Genomic DNA, 23589 nt, shown 5'->3' on the forward strand with positions numbered 1-23589 from the left:
TGCTTTTAGGAAGAGCATTTAGGAATAGCACAATCCCCAGTGTTTTACACTTTCTTACTTTACACCTCTACCATCACCTGCCAAACTACTCCTTTTGGCATGGAGCATTTCTATTAGAGAGGGCCTAACTGAATCTCACTTTAAATTTTTTCCTCTTCAAGTCTTTGAAAGCTCCCATGTTAACTGTATCTTCTCAAGGGGGTTGTAGTTCTCTCTCATAAACATTATCCTTTTAGTCACTAGTGTATTTTAGCTCAAATGAATAAAAGACTAGTAATGATTAAAATGAACCTCATGACAAATCATAGGAAAAGTCCTGTCAATATTTTCAACAGGGAAAATGGAAAAGGTGCGAAAGGCAGATTTCTGCTGGAGTGCTTCTTGATTTATGGACCTCTGCTTTATTCAGTTTACTAAATAAGAGCTGATGAAATGATTGCCCCTGCCAAAGTCACAGAAACACACTACCTATCTGAAAGAACAATTCCACTAGTTAGTTACAAAATTTAATTGTAAGGATCAAGCAGTGGTTATTGGTCAACCCAATCCACATTAATAGCTTTGAAGTGTGTGATGCTATTTTTTAAATAAAGGTGACAAATATTGATCAGATTCTTCTAATACTGTTCAGGATCTAAATAGACATGATTCTGGACATAGTTCAATACACAAGGCCAAGACAATGACAGTGCAATCATCAATAATAAAACCAAAGGTGTAATTTTCCAAATCACTTTTAGTTAAACAGAATAAATTCTAGCTTTTTAAAAATCTACATAAATCTCAAAGCAATCTAACCATTTTTCTACCTGAGATCAAAATAAGTTTCTTTTTTCCTATCTACACATAATTCTTGGTATTGAGGTAAATCTGAATTCACGTGATATACTTTGTCAAACTTTTCCAAAAATTTTTAAGCCCTGCTTTAGAGAGAAATTCTCATGTTACACATACATATTTACATAGTTTTTCTTCAAAGACTAACAAGAAATTTATGAGGTTAATAGGCCTGTAATGGGACCATGATACTACTACTAACATGAAAATAAAAACCATTCATTTATACACAGTATTCCTGTATGGTGCAATACGAAATGGGATCATAGAATCTATGTACATATATGAATCACCACCAAGAATTCAGAAATTAAGCTCAGTTTAAGAAAACTCATTCTATTCTTTTTTGGAGCAGAGGTTGCAAAGTTGTGACGTATAACAAAAATGTTGTGTTTAAAAGCTCCAAAACCGAATATTAGCCTAAATTGACAATAACTGCAACTTAAATTAAAAACTAAATCCAACTAGATCTTTACTGTGGCTATGCGACTTTGTTTCGTGGCCTGCAGGTTTTACTGAGGTAACAACCTCTTATCTCTGGCCTCTCCTTCTTGCACTCCCCCACCCTTGCCCCCAGCTTCCCTTTTCATGGCTGTCTTTGGCAATGCTTCCAAGTCTTGAAAGCAAAGGAACTTGCTAAAGTAAATGAGGAAGATGAAAAACAGCATTATCTGTGATGTATGAAAACCAATCTAAGAGTATGAACTGAGAAAGAAAATACTAGAAGGAAGGCTGAGCAGCAGTCTACCCTCAAGGGAAAAAGAAAATGTAAAAATAGGGGGCCTGTTACTCCTTGCCCTTCTTCCACATTATCTCCTGATTAGAAGAGTGTGGAACCAAAATTTTAAACTCTGAAAAGGCAACGACTTTGAAGGAGAAGCTACAGAAGTGAATAAATGATAGAAAAAAAAGTACAGCAGTAGCTTTAGCTGTCAATGAGTTTCTTTGCTCTGGCATTGGCATTGTCAATACGATCTTTGTTGGTGTCAGCCTAAAAAAAAAAAAAAGATATCACCATTACTTCACAAGGTAAGTTGCTCTAATAAAAGCTAAATTTCATACACTTGGAGTAAATCAACACACTGAGAAAATTCAGGAAACAGTTGAAGTCACATTACAAAACTTTTGGGCAAGAACTGACAGAATATCAAATTCATCAGGAAAAACTTGAGAGTATCAATATGATGACATATGTGTAACAGAAGAACTGGCCAGTATTTTGTGAATTCTTAACATTTTTTCATAGTTTAACATGTCTGAAACTGGGATGCATCTTATAGTCAATGGCACTTTAGATGCAAGAAAATCTAGGAATGCTCTTCTCTGCTACAGATCTGGACCTCATGGGAGTTCTCTGAACTGAATCATAGAATCCCATCTGGAGTTACCCTAGGCCTAACCCAGAGAGACTGAAATAACTTCAGAGATACTGAAAAAACCATCCCCAATATCGCTGAAACAGATGTATTACCATCCACATCAACATCTGAATTAAAATGACAGGCAATATGTGGCCTAACCCATACAACAGCATTAAAAGCATCTTATTAACCATCATTTGCCTGAACGAAATCCATTTTAAGTGATTCAACAGAAAGCCAAGCTTAAAAACTCACCCCATCCTTCAAAGTACACTGAAATTTTCATGAGGTAACAATAAGAATGGCTTTTAGATCAGACATATCCGAACACCGAACACAATTTGACTTGCAGTGTCTTATATCATGTGAAGTGAAAAAAACAGCAATCGCACTTTTTCATTACTCACAGGACTCTATTTTGTGTGTCTACTGCACAAGAACCATTCTGCAGAAATGATTTTCACCTACTAACTTATGAGATGAGGACTCAGGAACTTACTAATTGGTTACTAGTTTATAAAACTCCAAAAGCTAACTCGCTCATTCAGGGGGAAAAAAAGGGAAGTCCACACACAGGTTAGAGGAGATTCTAAACTTCGTGTACGAAATTTTAAATAAAATTACTTCATTCCAATGTCTTGGTTTCAAAATGAACCAGCTGCCATGAGCAAGAGATAGGAGGACTAGGCTATTGTTTCTCAGTGTGTTAGAACTGTCGCCTCATCAAAACTATAAGACCTGTGAAGACAGGATCTTATCCTATTGTTCTCCTCCAAAGTATCTAGCACAGATGTCTATTACTAAAACACTGTACTGGATGTCTCATTTTCCTGTGGCACTAAGAAGCTTTTACCTTTTCTGTGATCCGGCCTATCTGTCGATTTTGAGCCTCAATCTCGTTGCCCATGTCCAGGGCCATGTTTTTTAGGTTTCCCAGTATACTGCCCACTTGAGTCAGGTTCTCTTCCATTTCATCTTCTCTGGCATCATTAGTTATACTATCACAAAAAGATAGTACTTTTTGGTGAATTATACAAACGGACTAAGTCTGGATTTAGTTTTCATAAAAACAAGTAGCCAAAATGACTCTCAGCAAGCATAAGACCCAAGGGAGTGCGGGTTACCATTCTAGGAAAACATTCTATAGAAACAATTGAAAGACTGATCAAAGAGAGCACCATGTCTAAAAGCCGTGTAAGAGAAGATTAAGAAACAACTCTAGAACCAGTGGTTCTCAAAGTGTGATTCCCACCATCACCTGGGCACTTGTTAGACATGAAAACATGCTGATTCTCACACTCCACTCCAGATCTACTGAATCCGAGTCTGAAAACAGATTCAAGCAATCTGTGTTTTAATAAGCCTCCCAGGTGATTCTGATGCATGCTTAAGTTTAAAGAACCCTGCTCTAAAACAGAAGTTGCCAGGCCAGCCCAGTGGCCTAGTGGTTAAGTTTGGCACACTCCACTTTGGTGGCCTGGGTTTGGTTCCCAGGCGTGGACCTACACCACTGTCTGTCAGTGGCCATGCTGTGATGGTGGCTCATATACAAAATAGAGGAAGACTGCCAACAGATGTTAGCTCAGGGCGAATCTTCCTCACCAAAAAAAAAATTAAATATGAATAAATAAATAAAATAAAACAGAGGGTGCAAAACTCTGGCCCAAAGGCCAAATCTGGCCTGCTACCTGATTCTGTAAGTAAGATTTTAGTCGAACACAGCAATGCTCATTTGTTTACCTATTGTTTATGGCTGCTTTCACCCTACAAGAGCAGAGTTGATTAGCTGTGACAGAGGCTGTGTGGCCTGCAAAATCTGAAACATTTATTATCTGACCCTTTAGATATTCTTATAGGGATCTGGCCAACCCCTGGTCTAGATGATACATTTTAAAACACATTTTCCTATTTACAGAAGTAAAATATGCTTGCTTCAGTAATTTGAAAAGCACTAAAAAATAGAAAGAAAAGTTGATCCATCACTGAAGGTCAACAACCACAGTCAACATTTTGTCAGAAGGCAGATTTTTAAATGCATTTTTAAAATGGAATAAATGTTATTTCTAATTGATGAGTTAGGGTTCACGTATAACTACACCCATCCTCCTGAGTGAGCCATTCATTTAAGAAAGAGGTAAAACTATTGGGAGGAGCTGGCATACCGTTTAATGTATCCACCGCTGGCTGCTCCTGTGGGTGCTTGCTGAGGCTGACCGTTTGTCACTCGGCCTGGCTGCTTAGATACTACGTTGCTAGGAGAGTTGTCTCCGCCATCTCCCCACGTTGCCTTATAGGCCTTACTAGACTCAAAGTTCTTTGTCCTGTATAAGAGTCAGGAGTTCCGGGGAATACCAAGAAGCAGGAGAGAGAGAGAGTTGTAGTTATCAGTGCTTGTTACCTTGAGGATGACCCTAGCACCCTTAGTATAAAAGCTACATACAGTCAGATCTAGACTGTCTATACTATCATCTATCACAATATGGCATAGGAAAAAGACGAACTGTGTAAGCTCACTGACATTAAAATTGTTTTTTTGAGATTAAAATACTTCCACCAAATTTTCACTAAGCAGTTGGCAAGTAGCAAAATGCAATTATTTCATTTTTCAGGTTCCCCTAGCCTCTGACACTATCCAGAAAAGGGGTTAATGGATGCCAGGAAAAAAAATTCCTTAGGAAAGGTGTTCTGGGATGCCTTAAGAGGTTCCTTGGAGACATCTAGAAGTTGATGAAAGCTGGAAGAGTAAGAAGCCTAAGTGGGCGACACTTAGACCCCAGCAGCCCACTTACTTGAACCAGAGTAGTTCTAGCAGATCAGATTTTTAAAGTGAGATTTTGCATTAAATTTTTAAAAAGAGTTTCTTACGAAAAAAACAAACGTCATGAAGGAAAGGCATGAATTATTGAATTATTTCCAAATTGACTAGCCAATGAATAACTACGTTGGCCATACCTCTGCCAGTTACAAATCCTTGGGTTTTTTTATTTAAGAGCTTACTTATTTAAGGGTTTTTCATTTAAGAGCTTACTTTTCCTCCTCTTAAAAAAAAAATCTTAAATCTAGACCTCTTAAAAATAAAAGCACATGCTTTAGATGTAACTGATACAGCCAAAAATCAGCCAAAGACAGAATTTTATCATGGGATTTACTATTCAAATTGATATAAATGGCAAGAAAAAGAGCCTAGTAAAGTGACTTTTAAATAGCTATTACAAAAAACAAAACTTTTTTACTGATTATTTGGCTAGGTACAGTTTTTCTTCATACAATTTTAGTTTTTTTCTATAAATAAAAATAAAGTTAGTGTATGGCTACAATATTGGTCTCTGATTTATTCCACTTAGTATGACAGTGAGGAAGTTTTGAAATTGCAAAAGCAGAGGAGAGATTTTATGAAAACAGTGGCTCCTTCCTAAATATACATGTGAAGACTCATTTTTGGCAAACCAAGAATTGGATCTTAGACCTTAATCATGAATGCCACAGAAATAGTACTACTACTTTTTTGTAGAGGCACGGAAAAGGTAAACCGATCCATGAACACTGAAGAGCTAGTTCTCAAAGTGCCTTTCTTGGCTCCACTTTAAGTTTTCACAATTCAGTTCCTATTTATGCTATTATGTTTTACTCATTAATTAACCTATTTATTAATAAGCTATGTTAAATTATCTCCTGGAACAAGGTGGGATAGATACATTTTTAAAATAAATATTTACATTAATTATCTATTAGTTTGGTGAAACCTATTTACATACTGTATCCTTTGTTAATAAGATAGTTCTCAGGCAAAATTCTAAAGCAGAGGAATTGTTAGTAAACAAAATAAACAACATAGTTTATCAGAAAGTGAACAACTAGAAGTATTAATAGAAGTAATGTAAGATAAGTGGGGCTTTTATCAGGATGTCAGATTGTAGAACAGGTCAAAGAGTGAGGGCTGGAATTCAAAAGTCACTAATTCCTAAAACACCACGTTTCTGAGAGTCTTAGTACATAAAGACAGAGAGGACTTGTGGGCTCTTGGTCTGTCAAGGGATATATACATGCTCCAACCTCCTTCTCAACCTTAAGAGATAATATTTGAAAGTCTTTAAACTTTTGAGAATTCTTCCTTCCACGGTTAGATATAAGGGGTGTAAGATGCAAATGAATTATTTTAACATGATATTGTGAATGAGGTTCAATTAAAGCATAGTCTATAAACAAAGAATCAGACTGGTTACCAAACTCTTCTCCCTTGAAGATGTTCTTTCAATATCAAGGGAAGAAGGTACAAAAAGCTGACTTTGATTTTTTTTTTTACAGTTTTGCATTTGTCATTGTTTACTTTCAAATGGGTTGGGGAAAAAAAAACTACTTTTTTTTCATGCAGTTATGACATGTTCTGCATGTTTATGAAGAAAGTGATTTTTAAATGCTCTTCATTTCCTGTCTTCATCCTCATGATAGTTCCATGTCTCTTTCAGCACCTCCACTGTAGGTAACGCCTTCTGGTTGCTCAAGATCCACTTGCCATTACCCTGGAGCTTCTCCCACCAAATTGGAACATCCTTTAAAGTTGCCTGTTTTTAAGAGCACTGTCAGGCAGCTGCCTATCTAATAAAAATAATACTGATTTTAATCTAATCTAATCTCATCTAACCATAAAGGGTCTTAAAGGTAATAGTTCCAAAACTTAACTGAACACCAGAGTGACCTGGATGTTTTTAAACACACAGATGCACAGGCTACACTCTGAAGATTCTGCTTCAATATGTATGGGGTAGAGCCTGGGCATCTTTTGTTGTTATTACTGTTTTATTTAAATTCAACAGATCATTTAGCTACCCAGCAGGGAAGAGAAACACTGTTCTAAGGGACTTCCAATCTCTTGTAAGAAATATTTTAGATTATTCTGGGGTCTACCTTAGTATTTCTACATACCGAGACACTGAGGAATTAATCTGGAGGAAGCAAAGGTACACACCAGGATTTTTTTCAAAAAAGCCACAAGATTTGTAGTAAATTGACTTGAATCCAAATCCTAGACCTGTCACCCAGTAGCTGTAGAACCTTAAGCAAACTTCCATCTCTCAGCATCCTTCTCCTTATATGTAAAACTAAGATAATAACAATACTTAACACTTCACAGGGCTATCAAAATATTGTTGATAATGGTTGTAAAACTGCTTTGTAAAGCATTAGACAAATATTTTTATTCTTTGGCTTTAACCTCAATCTGATCCTTAGTTAACAGTCCACACCTTTAAGTGTACAGATCACTAATTGGCTCATTAACATTCCCCAGCTTTGAGATCTACAGGTAGCCGAACATAGTTGGAATATGGCTACATAAAAATCAGCTAGGCGCAGGTTGTTTTGGTCCACAGTAAGAAAGAAATGATTCTGATCTGTGACAGAACTCTTTTGCATAATAAAATTTATAGCACCTCTAGGAAGAAATTAGACTTCATGATAAAATGCTTAAGCAAATTAGTGATAGATTTTAATGCAATCAAGAACTCCATTTGGAAAGTTAGATTTACCTCTGTCACTTCTGAGGAGTCAACCGTTTTTTATTTTATTTATGTATTTATTTTTTTGAGGAAGATTAGCCCTGAGCTAACATCTGCTGCCAATCCTCCTCTTTTTGCTGAGGAAGACTGGCCCTGAGCTAACATCCATGCCCATCTTTCTCTACTTTATATGTGGGATGCCTACCACAGCATGGCTTGCCAAGCAGCGCCATGTCCGCACCCAGGATCCAGACCGGCGAACCTGGCTGCCGAAGCAAAACGTGCGAACTTAATTGCTGTGCCACCGGGCCGGCCCCCATGAGGAGTCAATCTTTAACTATCACGTTTTTTTCCCCATATAAATATCATTCAAAAATAGCAAGTTTGAAATAAGAGTTGAAATATCCCTAAATCAATTTAAGAAGCTGCTGTAAAAGCAGAAAACAAGAAGTATCAGGACATGAACAGAATAACTTTAACAACTTCTTTTCCTAGTTTTGGTTGTCAATATTAGTCCTAACTGAGTAAGAACAGCAAAAACAAAGCCCAGTATTAGCTATAATTCTTTCATATCAAGGAGAAATGGGATCACATAAATACCAATTATAATGAGTAAGTGCGTGTGTATGTGTGTGTTTATCAGGCTATGGGAAAGAAGAAAAAGGAGGGCAAGACACAAAAGGTAGAAATCAAACACTTAATTTGCTAACATTTAACCATGGTCTCTTCATGGTTTCCATAAGATCCAAAATTAGGAGTCAAATATGATAAACAGCAGGCTGACTAAAGGGTTAAATTTTATAAAAAATTAAGATTAGTTAGCTCCGTATTAATTCAACATGAAACCATAGCAAGCTAACACATGACATCATAGGACTTATGGAACAGATTATAATATATATAATGAGGGAAAACCCTTATTTTAAAAAAAAAGAAGGCATTAGATATGGTAACATTTTAAATTTATATCCCACCTTGTTCCAAATGGCATTTAAGATGACTAGATAGGCAATTAATTCCTCAATTTGGTAGTGGCCTAAATCCTGAAAACTGGAAGGGAGCAAGGAAATTTAATAGAAGATAGGATACTGAAATCAAAGCCCTATGGAGAGAGCTGGATTTAGCCTGAATTCCATTACCTTTGAACAGAATTAGAATTCAGCAATTCTCTACAAAGATCAACCTATTTAAAAGTTCTTAGGAAACTTTAGCAGTGTTTTTATTTTTATAATCTTAGATGTTATTTAGCAAAAACTTATTTATCAGAGTCTTTAGTAAAAGGGTGGTATTATAAATTGAGATTCCTTTGTCAAGTCCATCTTGTGGCAGACAGCACCCATACAAGAATAAATTCACTTCACATTACACACCACAGCACAGTTTTTAAGACAGTCTTCACCACTCACAAATCCATGCACATGCAAAGAAAAGCCATTTGAAGCATCACCTTTAGATAGCAGGTTAACAGCCCAAACTGCGCCAACAAGACTGCATCTTAAAGTTCCCTTTGATCAGTTACTGAGCCCGGCTTCTGATGTTAAATCTTCATTTTTAGTAAGCAGATTAGAAAGGAAGAGATTAGGCGAGAGAATGAAATGCAGAAAATAGTGAATGCCAGTCAAACAGAACAGAAGCAGGTTTAGAGTTTTCAAAACATAACACAATTAAATTCCTGCCTGGTTTCATAGAAACAACCAACATCTGAGAATCTAGACAAAAAGAAAAACAAGAAGACTAATTAAACCAGAGCACACTTCATTTTTCCTAAGAATGTCTGTGTGATGATTTTCTTTCCTAAAACCATGAAAATTAATACGAAGGGAAGGCAAATACTAACGGAGGGGTTGTTAAATTTCCTCACTCTTTCCTTGGTGATTACAGATTTCTCTTAATTACTTCTATTTTAGTTTTTATTTACGTTTTAATTTTTAAAAATCCTTTTACATGTCTAACTCTCCCATCAGCCAACAAGTTTCTAAAGGACATTTAATCAACAACTGTTTATTAAGCACCTACTATGTATCAGGTATCACGTGAGGCAAAAAAAATAATGACAAATAAAACAGCGCAGAGCTATGCCTTCCTCGTCTTTGTATCTCCAGTGACTGGGATGGAGGGAGCACTCAACTGTTGAATAAAATATAACTCAGTATTTATTTTAACTAATCAGAGCTGAATATTTACACCTCAATATGACATAAGAGTGGAATAGTATAAAACCTGTGACACCAATTTTGAACTTCTCCAGTATAAGTGGTCCAGAAATGACAATTTGTCTTCAAACTATGTGCCATTAGGTTTGACATTATAAACACAGACTGAAGAGAGAAGACCCTGTCTGAGCATGGTTAAACTGGGACACTGGGCAGTTTACTAGTCTGAGACTTCCCATTTTAAGTCAAATGACAAGTTATAAAGTTCCTGACAAAGACAGGATTTTTAATAAGGATCTGTACTATTTTGCCTTTAGGAATCAAATAGCAGCAAGCTAACAATGACATTTATTCACAATTTTTAAGTTTAATCCTGGTAGTCTGTTTTTAAATTCTAGTAGTCCTTTAAAAAGAATTAGCTAAAGTTAAAATTCCCTTCTAATATAGGGTACCATTAAGTAAAGGTATTTCCATGCCTTATTAAAAACAGATTTGCTGACCTGGCTTCAGTGAAGACTACTGAACAAAAGAAATCTCAAAGAACAAATCTACTCAAGAAATTTTCTATACAGCAACACATCTAACTACAGCAACAAAAAGATTCATTCTTTTCTTGCCAAAGTCAAGCAATGTAGCATATAGTGAAAAGCTAGGGCTCTGCCTGGTTTTGAATCTCAGCTCTTCCACTTGCTAGTGTAGCCTCTTTGTGCCTCTATTTCCCCATGTGTAAAATGGTGATAATAAGAGACTCTCTCTCATAATAAGGGTATTGTTAGGATTAAATTTAAAGTGCTCAGAATAGTAAGAGCCTAAATTAATATACAGGCCCATAACTCTTATCCAAATCTTTGGATCCAAGACATTTTGAGCTGTACCACATAATCAGATACATCAACATTTCTGCAGTGAAACAAATTAACATTTACACTAAGTGTGATAAAGATTATAAATAGCTTCAGTTCAGTTTACATTTTGCACCCTAATTAACGAATTGTGGCACCACATTATGGAAAAAACCAAGCAACCAACCTTGCTTTTCAGAGGTTTTTAGATTTCTGAATGGCAGATAAGAGACTGTGGACCTGAGTTGTTATTACTACTACCAGAATTAGCACTAGCCTTATATGAAAGACTGAGATCCTGTGTCTGCCTTTGAGAAGCTCATGTTATGGCTATTTATATGATAAGCCTAACTGAAACACAGATTAGCAGATAAGATTAGAAAGATTAAGACACTGGCAGGAATGGTACCAGACAGAGCTGAGAACAAGAGATACCATAGAGGCCAAGGATTCAATGATATAAAGAAGAGATAGGCAGAAGGAAGGCAATTAAATCAGATATCTTTAAACTGGAATATTACTCTCTTCTCTTCAGGGAACAACTGTTCTGTTATTAGAGTCCCTTGATTCCATCTGTTAAGAAGTGCCTTCTCCTCTTGACCCTTTGAGAAACAGTTCTGCTGAGGTTAGAGGCTGAAGGCTGATTCAGGACCATACTCAACCTTCACTCTTACTAGTATCCAAGAAAATCTTGCCTATGCTTGGCTGAGATACACAAAAAGAAATAAAATTAATACTTCTGTAGCTCTATTTCCCACTTTCTATGCTATTAGATCACCTTCCTGTTGATAAACCCGACTCAGAGCTTATTTTGCTCTAGGTTCTAGGTAGGACTTCCTCCTCCTTGATCTTTTCCTGATTTCTAATCTCAAGGAAATGCATTTACTTTTTCTCCTTTGCACTCTTCCAAGAGGGTACACAAACCCAGGAGAAAAGCAAACGGAAGTTTGCAAAACATAGTTAAGAGTTTGGATTAAAAAATCTGTGCATTTCTAACTTGTTTGCTCAAAGCAATCTCCTAAAACTTGATTGAACAAGTCACAGTTACTAAAATATGCACTTTTGGAGAGTCAACCAAGGTCTAAACAGGTCAACAGACTTGTCTTAGAACAGGAAACCAATGAACAAGACTAGGAAGAACACTGTCGAATCTTCTTTTGCTCAAAACAAACACTAAAGTTGATGAATAAGCAAGTAACTCTATTTTCTCTAGCAGAAATGGCACAGAGAATGTTGTCACATGAAAACACTTATCTGAAAGTATGACAATATAACAAAAGTTGCTCCATTCCTAACTCCTTTGAGGAGTAAAAATGCTGAGTCTGTAAACCTTTGTATCCCATTCTTGGTTTATCACACCAGCTGAGACAACTGGATCAAAGTACTAATGCTTATGAAGCTCTTTAAAAGTGAATACTCTCAGCAGTAAGGATAGTCATTCAATCTCCAGACATTGTCATTTCAACTAAGGGTAAAGTTCAAAGTTAGTCCAAACCTCATCTTGGTCTGAATATACAATATTTGTCAACACCACGGAGTTTGGTTTACCCAAGAATAAGTAGAGAATTTAAGTATTCATAATGGAGTCACCAAAAAGAATGAATTCCTTTCTGTCAAGAATAATCTCATACACTATACACAAATAGTTTGAAGACTTTTCATCTAGTTTACTAGCAACTTCAAATCTTCAGTCTGTTTTGATTTTTCCTTTTTCATGTTTGATATAAAATCAATGGATTTAAAATGAATTCTCTTTGACTTACTCTCTTCTCTCTAATCTCAATGATAAGGTCTTACCTCACAGGCCTAGATTACAAAAGGTACCTAACTAGTCTATACTCCTATACTCCAATCTGTCAACTCCTTAGTCTGGCATTCAAGTTTCTCTACTGCTTATCTATGTCTTATTTTCTGCTTTTCATCTATGTGAGTCATGCAGCTCAGTTAAGTCAAGCTCCTCTGTAATCTTTGTTTACATGAAATCTTTCACAAGAAATGCCCTCCCAATTCTTCCAGGTCCATCCAAATCCTTCCCATCACTTAGAGCCTAACTTAAGACCTACCTATCTCATAAGATGTTCTCCAAATCAACATTTATCAGACTCCATCAGGTTCTGCACCTTTAGCTTTAGTCAATATCACAAGATGTAGCACTAGATTTACGTATTTTTAACTTTTTGCTATTCTTTCTCATATATCAAACCACATGATAAATTTTTTGAAGACAGGATCCAAGTCCTTTACTCCCTTGGCCGTCTCTCATGTGCCTACCACAGAATATGTATTTTGTCAGTACTCCTTGTTTGAAAGGAAAGGCACTAACTCCATCCTGCTCTGTATTATCCAGATGTATACTTTCCAACCTTTTCACGTATTATTAAAAGATGAATTGGGACTTGATCCAAGGATTGATCAAATTTAAGCCATGATTTTCAGTGAATATGCCTATTTACATGAAAAGCCTGATCTGCCTAAAGGAGAAATAGCTTAAATTTATCTAACAAAGTTCCTTATTTAGGCCCAGTCACAGTTCTGACCTTACTGGGCGGCAAAGAGGGGGAATCCTCTCACTTTAAATTTATTTTAAAAAGGTCTTAATTTATCAACTCACCTATTACATGGGCAGACACAAAGGCCACAGCACTTGTTGAGTTCTGTTAAAGTCTTCTCTGTCTCTCTCATGTCTTTATTTATTTGGTCCATGCTTTCTTCTATTCGGTTTAGTTGTTCTAAGAATAAGTTGTGGAAGTTACATTTTGTGTTGCATTCAGAGTGCCAACCAGAAAACATCATTATTATGGAGAAGCAAACTTCAACCTCAAATCCAGTAATCCATCATAGGGACTGTATCAGTGCCAGAAAGTATCACATACTGTCCAACATAAAAACAATCTTTTACATCCTGATCCTGAGGTACCTGGTCTCTTACTGTGGAAAGATTTTTTCTAAGGAATTTGTATAATAGGAGGATGTGAGGGCTTGTTTAGAGAGTACCCTTCCAACCAAATTAAGTGTACTTACACCAGATCAGATCTCTAGCATTCCTATCACTGAATAGGCTCAAAACTTGAGGGCTGTCATCAGACTAAGAAAAACTAGACCAGATTGCTCAGGGCCAACTCAAATAGAATGTTTCCAAGCTCACCTGAATCTTGACCTGTTTATGGATTTAACTTGATTTCTGAAAATGACGCATGAATACCATAATGTCTAATGTACATATGACCAATGCACAGAGTAAGTTCTGCTACCTAACAAATTCTTGGTATATAATTGGGCATTATTTCCCCCACCTCAAACAGGTAATGAACATGATATAATTCAAATCAGAAGAAAAGAAATAAACATATCACTCATCTTACAAATGGAAGTCACTCCCAAAGGCTTAATTTTATACATGGCTGATCTGAAAGAGCTTTCTGGCAACGTAAGTCAAATCAAGAGTTTCTGACAATGACTGCAACTCACCCCCTTGTTCATCCAGCATAGTGATAGTCTTGATTCCTGCATCCTGGGACTAAAAGAAGGACAAATGGCTGATGGCACAACAAAACAAAACAAAACCGAAAGAAACAAAACCTACAAGCCTTGACAAACAGCAAGAGAGACTCATAAAGAAACCTAAGCTCTCAGAGGATTAGAGCTACAGGGAAAATTAATATCCCCAAACCAACATACCTTATAACCCCCTCGCCCCCAAACAATTAAGTAACAAACTCATGGTGAAGTGATCTTCCATGTCATATTCCAATATTGTCAATAGGAAAAACAAAAAGGCCTGTTAGTGCACAGTTTTACAATTTCAGCAATTGCTGGTTTCAAATAATAAAGCTTATTGATACCATACCCTTCTGATACTTAACACCAATTCTACTTGTGCTATCAGGATCCTTCCTATACAGTTTCTTTTCTTTTTTTTTCTTTTGTGAGGAAGATTAGCCTTGAGCTAACATCTGTGCCAGTCTTCCTCTACTTTGTATGTGGGATGCCTCCACAGCATGGCTGATGAGTGGAGTAGGTCTGCACCCAGGATCCAAACCCACGAGCCCTGGGCCGCTGAAGTGAGCACATGGAACTTTAACTGCTCAGCCATGGGGCCGGCCCCTCCTATACAGTTTCTATACTTAACTTGATGATTAAACACTTTCTTACCTCAATGGCTAAACCCAGGATTCTCCTTGTACTTTCCAGAGACTAGGGGGAAAAAAAAGTGTCATCACATTCTATATTCATGATGATTGCCAGCCCACCCATCCCTCCCTTTAAGACAAAAAAATAGAAAGTTGATCACTATAATTATTTTTCTCCTTACCAGGTGCTCCTTAAGAGAAAATTTGATAGGTGAAGTTAATGGGATTTATAAAAACTTAATGTAAGCACAAATCTAGGTATATTAACAGATGTTCAAAACTTCTGTTAAAATTAAATGTCCAGAATTCCTCAAATCTAGGGTATCTTTGTTGTAAGTAACTGTTAAGTAAGGACTATCTAAAAAAAAAAATCATACAAATTATTTTCCTTTTTCAGTCTTTTGGTGAGTTGAAAAAATAAGGAGCTAGTAACGGCACTCTAAGGCAAATGCATTCTTTGATATAAAGGGACTAGGAAGAGGTCAAAATGGTCTTCTCAGAAGGTCCTCTCCTCTCTCCACTGTGAAAACTGAAAAAGAATTAATTACTTATTCCAAGTGAAATGTTTACCTCATCAGTAACCTGGTGAGCCCTCAGTTGAATTTCTTCTGATGACAGATTATCCATGATGAATTAAAACTCTTGAAAGGCACAGAAACTGAAATGCGGATATTCTGTAAGAATAAGGATACAAAAAACAAGTTTGTTTGAGCAAAGAGTGTGGAGTCAGGATACTTATCTGGAAAACAGGACAAAAAAGCCTATATCTACCTACCTACCTCATCGGTGAAGAAATTAAGGCTGAGAGAGGGTAAATGGATCCTTAAATGGTAGTTAGTACCAGAGGTGAACCTCAAACTCAGGTTTCAGAACTTCTAGTGAAGAGCTGTTTCTAGTAAGAAAGTGGTCCCTCTACTTTGAGACGGAAGGCAGTACTAGAAGATAAGCTTTAAGAGACTATGGAAATGACTTCTTGGTCGTACAATGTTCTTCACATATTGTTTGAATATGGAAAGAAATGAGATGACGAAGCCTAAGATAGTGCTCCATCACTAAAGTAAGAAAATTCAAAGTCATGCGCCTGAAGAACACAGGAAACATTCTAAAAATGTGCCAGCTGTCCAGGCTACGCGTTGGAGAAAACGAAATATCTTCATCTTAACAACAAAATGGTAATGTTGATACAAAGAGCACAGAAAAGATTTTTTATTAATAGCAGACTCTCCCTTTCCAATTACTGCATCATTTGTTCTTTTAGTGAAGTCCCTAAGAAAGTGAACAATTATTCTCCTACACATAGTAACTTACCAACTCATAGTAACTCAGAAAGAGATCTCACAGACATTCAAACTAAAACATAAACATTTAGTAGGTGTTATTTGGTCCTAATGTCATGTATTCCTCTTTAACATGTCATGTGAAATAACAAGCAGATCTAGGGTGTTTTCTTTTCATTACATTTGCCAGCTTTGTATTAAATTTTTGAAAACTAATTTTACCAAAGCTCTTTGTCAGTGACACAAAGTCTGGTTCACATTCTGTATTTCTTCCCAGGGGACATCTGGCAATGCCTGGAGACATTTTTTGATTGCCACAAGCTGCCACTACCGTGTTACTGGCATACAGTTGGTAAAGTCCAGGGATGCTGCTATACATTCTATAACGCTCCTTAGGACAGCATCCCACAACAAAGAATTACCTGGCCCAAAATGTCAAAGTACTGAGGATGAGAAATCCTGCCATGGAGTACACTCACTGCCAAGCAGGGAATTTAGTTAACTGGGAATGTACTAGACTGAACTCATGGAGGGCACGGATTTTATTGTATCTTTGGATTTCTAACATCTAACAGGATCTGACCATTGGTACTCCAGCAAATGTGTGCTGAATGAACCAACCAGTAGGAAAACAAGGAGTACTCTCAAAGTATTTAAGAGAATCTTAGAAACAAAGCTACATGTAATAGTAGCACAAAGCCTGTAAACAACCACTAGAACCACAACCAAAAACTGCCATTACATGCGTATGACCTGTGGCCTGCTGGTCACACATAAATCTTTTTATTCACGTTCCTAGCTAATACTTTTAGTGGAAACATTTTTTTAATTTTTTAAAGATTGGCACCTGAGCTAACATTTGTTGCCAATCTTTTTTTTTTCTTCTTCTCCTCCCCAAAGCCCCCCGGAACATAGTTGTATATTCTAGTTGTAGCTCCTTTCTGGTTGTGCTATGTGGGATGCTGCCTCAGCATGGCTTGAGGAGAGGCGCTAGGTCCAGACCCAGGATCCGAACCAGCGAAACCCTGGGCCGCCAAAGCAGAGCATGTGAACTTAACCACTCAGCCATGGGACCGGCCCCAGTAGAAACATCTTTTTTGTTTTGTTCTGTTTTGTTTTTGAGGAAGATTAGCCCAGAGCTGACATCTGCTGCCAATCCTCCTCTTTTTGCTGAGGAAGACTGGCCCTGAGCTAACATCTGTGCCCATCTTCCTCTACTTTATATGTGGGACACCTGCCACAGCATGACTTGACAAGTGGTGTGCAGGTCCACACCCGGGATCTGAATCAGTGAACCCTGGGCTGCCAAAGCAGAACGTGTGCACTTAACTGCTGCACCACCGGGCCCGCCCCTAGAAACATCTTTGATGAAACAAAAAGCAAAAATATTACATTCCCAGTAGAGGAAGGCATTACACTTAGAGCCTTGTTTATAATTCTATTGTCATAGCTAACCATTTTAAGATTTAACTAATATCTTGAGCCTTGATTACAGCCATTAATGCTCATGAAAAAATATGGTTATAACTAATAGAAATTATTATTGCTGCAAAAAGTTACAAACTTAATTTCATATCTTGCTTGCCATAGTAGGACTGTGGCTCTGGCACAAGTTTCACATATTAAGATATATAATCAAGATATAAAAGCCTTTCTTGAATTAAGAACTGACTGATCATTAGATATAAACATAAACAGAACCACATACTTTTTATTATTTTGCTAATTGTTTATGAGCCTTTAGCTTTATCACATATACGTTCATGTTACAATTTCTCTTTTGGCAATCTTTCAGAGTTACAATTATGAAAAGAAAAGGAATTTGTTTTTGTACCCTCTCACCCAGATTTCTGTATACCTTTCCTTTCCATAATCCCCCATCTACCTGCCCAGGCAGCCTTGTGCTTCTCCATCACTTCCTAGAGCCCCAACAAGATACCTTTCAAAGCCTGCCCTTCCCAGGCAGTATGCTCCAAAGTTATCTATCCCTCTCAGGTGAAACTCCTCAATACCCAGCAGAACAGAATGCGATAAAAAAGTGATATACACTAATCAATTAGTGCCTGGAAATGACACCCCTACTCAGGTTCTCCAATACAGTGTCCTTTGGGTAGGAAGACATTTTGGGAGTAAGGAAGCCCAGACCTCTCAAATTGCATAATTCTGCAATTCTCCTCCTGGAGGTGATTCTTGCCAATTACAAGTCAATATCTGCTCTCTTCCTAGTGAAAATGAGAAAAACTCCATGCAGGTTCAAAGAGAGGCTTGAATGCAAAATTGACCTCTGTCAAACTTGAAGTTCTGCCTTCTGATTATCAAAAAAAGCAGATGTAGTTGGGAGGCGGATGTGAAGTCACTCTTGGCATGGCAATGGGGTAATTTTGAAGGACACACCCTTTCAGTGAACTCAAAGTGCTGCCTAGTACTTTTTTTCCTTCCCTGAGCAGACGACATAAAACAAGAAACAGACTTCTGTAAAGTTCTCACATGTTTGGAATACTGACATTAGGACATGGATGCCTAAGACTTCTCTATTTGGACTCTTGAGGGTGTTGAACAGATGATTATAGTAAATGGGAGTAAGAGACAAAGCAGCATTGTAAAGGGAAAGACAAAGAGAGACAAGGAATAACACTTCCCAGGCTCTTATTAGCCTTTACTAAACTGTTCAGAACTGTCAGACAGGGTGCACCTAGAATTAGCCATGTAGCTTTATTCATATTTATTATCTACAGAATTTTTCTCATGGAGTCAGGAAAAGGCTATACAGAATGCTGGAGTGAAGAGAATCAGGGAAGGGGAAGGGGAAGGAAAACAAAACATCACTTGACACAAAGATCCCATTAAACTTACTTTTCTTAGATATCATCTAATAGATTAAATATCTGTGTCATTTTCCCAACGCTCCTGGGAACTTAATATATATGCTAATTGTGTGTTTTTGAGAGAAAAATGCAAGATTTTTCTCAGTACTTTTACACCCTATTTCCCTTACCATAGTTCATCTGGGCTTACTAACAGACTCCTAATCTAACTTTCTTAATTTCTTTTCTATTATAAACCTTGGGGGGAGCAGGGAGGAAGAAATGTTCATTGAGTACCTACTATGTGTCATATACCCTACTAGGTATTTATATATCATTATCTCGGTTATACCATTTTATAGATAGGGAAACTACGGTTCAGTTTAAGTAAGCAATTTGGCCAAGATGATCCAGTCAGTAAAGAGCAGATTTATTATTCAAGTCTGGATGTATTGTGAAAGCAAGGATAGCTCACTGTCTGTTAAATAGTCTTACTGTTGGATGCATCTCCTTTTAATAAATACAGATCTTCCTTGATTTACGATGGGGTTACATCCCAATAAACCCATCATAAGTTGAAAATATCATTAAGTCAGAAATGCATTTAATATACCTAACCTACTGAACGTCATAGCTAGCCTACCTTAAGTGTGCTCAGAACACTTACATTAGCCTACAGTTGGGCAAAATCATCTAAGACAAAGCCTCTTTTATAATAAACTGTTGAATATCTCATGTAGTTTATTGACTACTGTACTTAAAGTGAAAGCAGAATGGTTGTATGGGGACAGAATGGCTGTAAATGTATCAGTTGTTTATCCTCGTGATCACGCGGCTGACTGGGAGCTGTGGCTCACAGCCACTGCGCAGCATCATGACAGAGTAAAGTTCACATATCGCTAGCCTGGGAAAAGGTCAAATTTCAAAATTCAAAGTATGGTTTCTACTGAAGGCATATCACTTTTGCACCACTGTAAAGTTGAAAAATCATAAATCAAATCTTCGTAAGCCAGGGACCGGCTGTGTAAAAGATGATATGACAACTGCTGTGAATATCAGAAAATAGGCTAAGCACCCTACCTGATGGCTCATTTAAAAATCTCAGATGCCTTCTATAATAAACCATGAAATTTTATCTCTTCCACAGACTCAAAGACAGTTAAATCAAAGGAAGAACTAGAAACACCAAAGTAAGCATGGTTTTCAGTTGTTTCGTAATAATTTGGAACCTGAAAATATCTACATTAATATAGAAAATTATATATGAATACAAAGAAAAAAGGCCTTAGGAATACAAAGAAAAAAGGACTTAGAACTTAATGAACAGGAGATCCATACGTCTTCGTTGATAATAATGAAGAGATACGCAGGAAGCAATGGAAGAAAATAGCAGTTGAAATCATCATCAATTCCCAGTATCCTGCCAAGAGCAATAAGATGATTTTATAGGGGCCGGCCCCACGGCCGAGTGGTTAAGTTTGCGTGTTTCGCTTCGGTGGCCCAGGGTTTCGCTGGTTTGGATCCTGGGTGCAGACATGGCACCGCTCATTAGGCCATGCTTTGGCGGTGTCCCACATGCCACAACTAGAAGGACGCACAACTAAAATATACAACTATGTACTGGGGGGATGCGGGGAGAAAAAGCAGAAGGAAAAAAAAGTCATTTGTGTTTAAAAAATAAAAAAAGAATGCTCTTATGAAATAACTCATTTTATACTGGAAAGCAAGGACTTTGCCTTAAAATAGTCTACCAAGTTAGTTTTCTGCCTTATTCCCTCTCTTGAAACAAAATTAGTCACAATGTAAGTTGCTCTATGAGTTACACTCATTGTTTATTACCATACTCTTAACAATTTGATAAAATTGGTGATTCTCTCTGGCATATTTTGATTAGACTTTCATGGTAACCAATGTATTTACACCAAGTGGAAACTTCTGTTCATATCAGGCTAGCATGGTGGTGGGCAATGGAAATCCAGCATTCAAATTCTGGCCCCAAAATATATTTGTTGCATGACCTTGAGCATGTTCCTAAACCCAAGAAAACTCAGTTTCTGCATACATAAAATAGAGATAACAGAGTCTATCTCATAGGCTTTTTTTTGGTGAGGATTAAAAACAATGATTTATACAAAGTGCTTGGCACAGTGCCTGACGCATGGATGATATTCAAATGTTAGCCAATATTTTAATATTATTAGGGAAGCAGAAAATAACAGTTGGCAAAGCAAAAGTAAAGCAACAATGTTAAATATAAGTGACACTGACATAAATGCAATTGAAAGTAACAGCTACTGAATATTAATCATTCCATCTGTAAGGCTAAATTTGAATATTAAAGTTGATGATATTGTACAGGCTTTATATATACACCTGAACCATTTTCATGCCAGTCATGAGTCTGCACACGTCAAGACAGATAGTAAACAGGTTTAAATTAAACCAAGTTTCTGGTTAAGTACTTATCTAGACAAACATATATAGCTTTGCATCTAAAAAATTAAAGATTGCCCTTAAACAGTTCTTTTTTTCTGGCTAAGGTGGGCAAACACAAACCACAAAAAAGGGCTTAGGTTATGAAAGTTAGTATATAAAGTGAACAAGTAAGACCAAAAAAAAATCAAATATGCACTATAATTACCTAGGAATTGATTACCTGAGGGAACAAAATACGGGTAGAAAAAAGTGTGGAAGGGAATCATTAAAATATAATCAATGGCTGCAGTAGTATAGAATTAAGAGTGATTTTTCTTCTTTTCCCAATTTTCCAAATAGTTTGCAATGTAGTTATATTACTTTCAAATTTCATACATTTATTTTCATCGTAAAATATGATAGCTTATGATAACCAAGAAAACAGATTTATAAGATTGGAAAAACCAGACAAGAAATAAATTCTAGACTCTAATTCATAAGCATAATACCAACTCTTAGCCTCTCTTGAGAGAGATCTTCAGCTGGCACATATTCACAGTAAATGCAAGTTTGCGGAAACATTTCCATCTTCTAACAGATGAGTACCCATTCCAAACCATAAAAGCAGAGAAATAATACAGTAGAATAATTCGTCCTAACCATTCTGCTAACAGATGTTTAGAGGAAAGATCCTTGCTAAGGTTTGGTGGGGAAAGATACTTCACAGCGGGAATTGGTTCGAATGGGGTCTGAATGATTTCTTAGTACTTTCATTGCAAAATAAGAAGTGGATAAAAGAGGATCTCATAAAGAAGCAGAGAACTTCGCTGGCATAGAGAATTTACAATAGCTCCATCCTGGAGTACAGCCAATCTCCTGTCACGGCCCCTCACCTCCAGTGTATCCTCTTTCTCTAACCTTCCTACCAACATGCAGCAACCTTAGGGATTCAAAGAAAATGTATGGAATTAGAAGCTGTTTAAAATGTCAGTCTGTAGGATTTGCTTTAAAATAATTTGGAGGTGGGAAAATGGGTAGGAATATGGAGGAAACAAAATTGGCCATGACTGTTACAGCTGGGTGAATATTACATAGAGGGTCATTATGCTACTTTCTCAACTTTTTATTATGAAAAAATCCAAATATATATAAATGTTTTAAAAAATGGCAGCTAATTTGTTAACAGTCTTTACTCACCATTTTGAAAGTTTAGATAGTGGGTAGTAGAACGAGAGGAATCACAGTAACAACTACAATAGTTAATATTATAAAGCACTATATATCCAAGACACTATTCTAGGAAATACAGAAAATATGTAAATATATACATACATACATACGTACACACACACTCATTTAATCCTTACAACACTGTCTTAGTCTGTTCAGGCTGCTATAACAGAATACCACAGAATGGGTAGTTCATAAACAGAAATTTATTTCTTACAGTTCTGGAAGCTGGAAGTCCTAGATCAGGGTGCCAGCACTGGTCACGTTCTCATGAGGGCCCACTTTCTGGTTCAAAGCTGGCACCTTCTCACTGCATCCTCACATGGTGAAAGGTGCTGGGGACCTCTCTAGAGACTCCTTTTAAGACACTAATACCATTCATGAGGGCTTCGCCCTCATGGCATAAGCACCTTCCAAAGGCCCCACCTACTAGTACCATTACATCAGGCATTAGGATTCCAACATATGAATTTGGGGTAGAGACACAAACGTTCAGACCACAGCAAACAATTTAATTCCACATTTTACAGCTGTAGAAACTAAGGAGCAGTCAAGTTAAGCAGCTTTTGCAAGGTCACATGGTAGGGCCAGGATCAAACCCAGGCAGACTGCTCTAGAGTATGTGCTTTCAATTACTACTATATATATTAAAAGGAGGAGAGTAGAGAGCCACATTATCAAGTCATTCAAATCTTTAGAAGCTTTGCCCAAAGTATAGATGAAGTCTCTGCATTCTGCTTTTCAATAGCAAGTCTAACTTCAGGCTTAGAGCACATTTTAGAGCAGTGATTCCCAACCTTAGCTACACATTATAATCACCTGATGAGCCTTTATAACTCTGGAGGCCCAAGCTGCACCTCAGACTAATTAAGTCAGAATCTTGGGGTTGGGAGACAGGCAGCAGTGGGTTTTGAGGCTCTCAGGTGATTCTATTGTGTAGTCAAGATTGAAAACCACTGTTTCAAATGAAAGGTTTTTTTTTTTAAGGTATAGACAAGTACTAACGGATGGTATCCTACCCCAAGGCCAAAAATGTAAACGTCTA

At 37.0% G+C, this 23589-nt stretch overlaps 1 protein-coding gene across 4 annotated transcripts in view; it reads right to left on the bottom strand.

Moving 5' to 3' along the window:
* Window positions 1-493: 493 nt before the first annotated feature.
* Window positions 494-23589, bottom strand: part of SNAP23 (synaptosome associated protein 23) — a 31823-nt gene continuing 8727 nt past the window's right edge. For 3 of the 4 annotated variants that reach the window (XM_001503252.6, XM_070238835.1, XM_070238839.1), the window contains 7 exons: window positions 15389-15492; window positions 14841-14882; window positions 14157-14205; window positions 13300-13417; window positions 4361-4519; window positions 3052-3196; window positions 494-1828 (listed from right to left, as the gene is read on the bottom strand). In XM_001503252.6, the coding sequence (XP_001503302.1) occupies window positions 1763-1828; window positions 3052-3196; window positions 4361-4519; window positions 13300-13417; window positions 14157-14205; window positions 14841-14882; window positions 15389-15445 (636 nt within the window). In that variant the 5' untranslated portion in view covers window positions 15446-15492 and the 3' untranslated portion in view covers window positions 494-1762. Of the gene's footprint in view, window positions 1829-3051; window positions 3197-4360; window positions 4520-9369; window positions 9403-13299; window positions 13418-14156; window positions 14206-14840; window positions 14883-15388; window positions 15493-23589 lie in introns of all 4 variants that reach the window. The other variant, XM_023619370.2, reaches the window with a different exon arrangement.

This window comes from Equus caballus, chromosome 1 (genome assembly GCF_041296265.1).
Source record: "Equus caballus isolate H_3958 breed thoroughbred chromosome 1, TB-T2T, whole genome shotgun sequence".
Taxonomy (NCBI): Eukaryota; Metazoa; Chordata; class Mammalia; order Perissodactyla; family Equidae; genus Equus; species Equus caballus.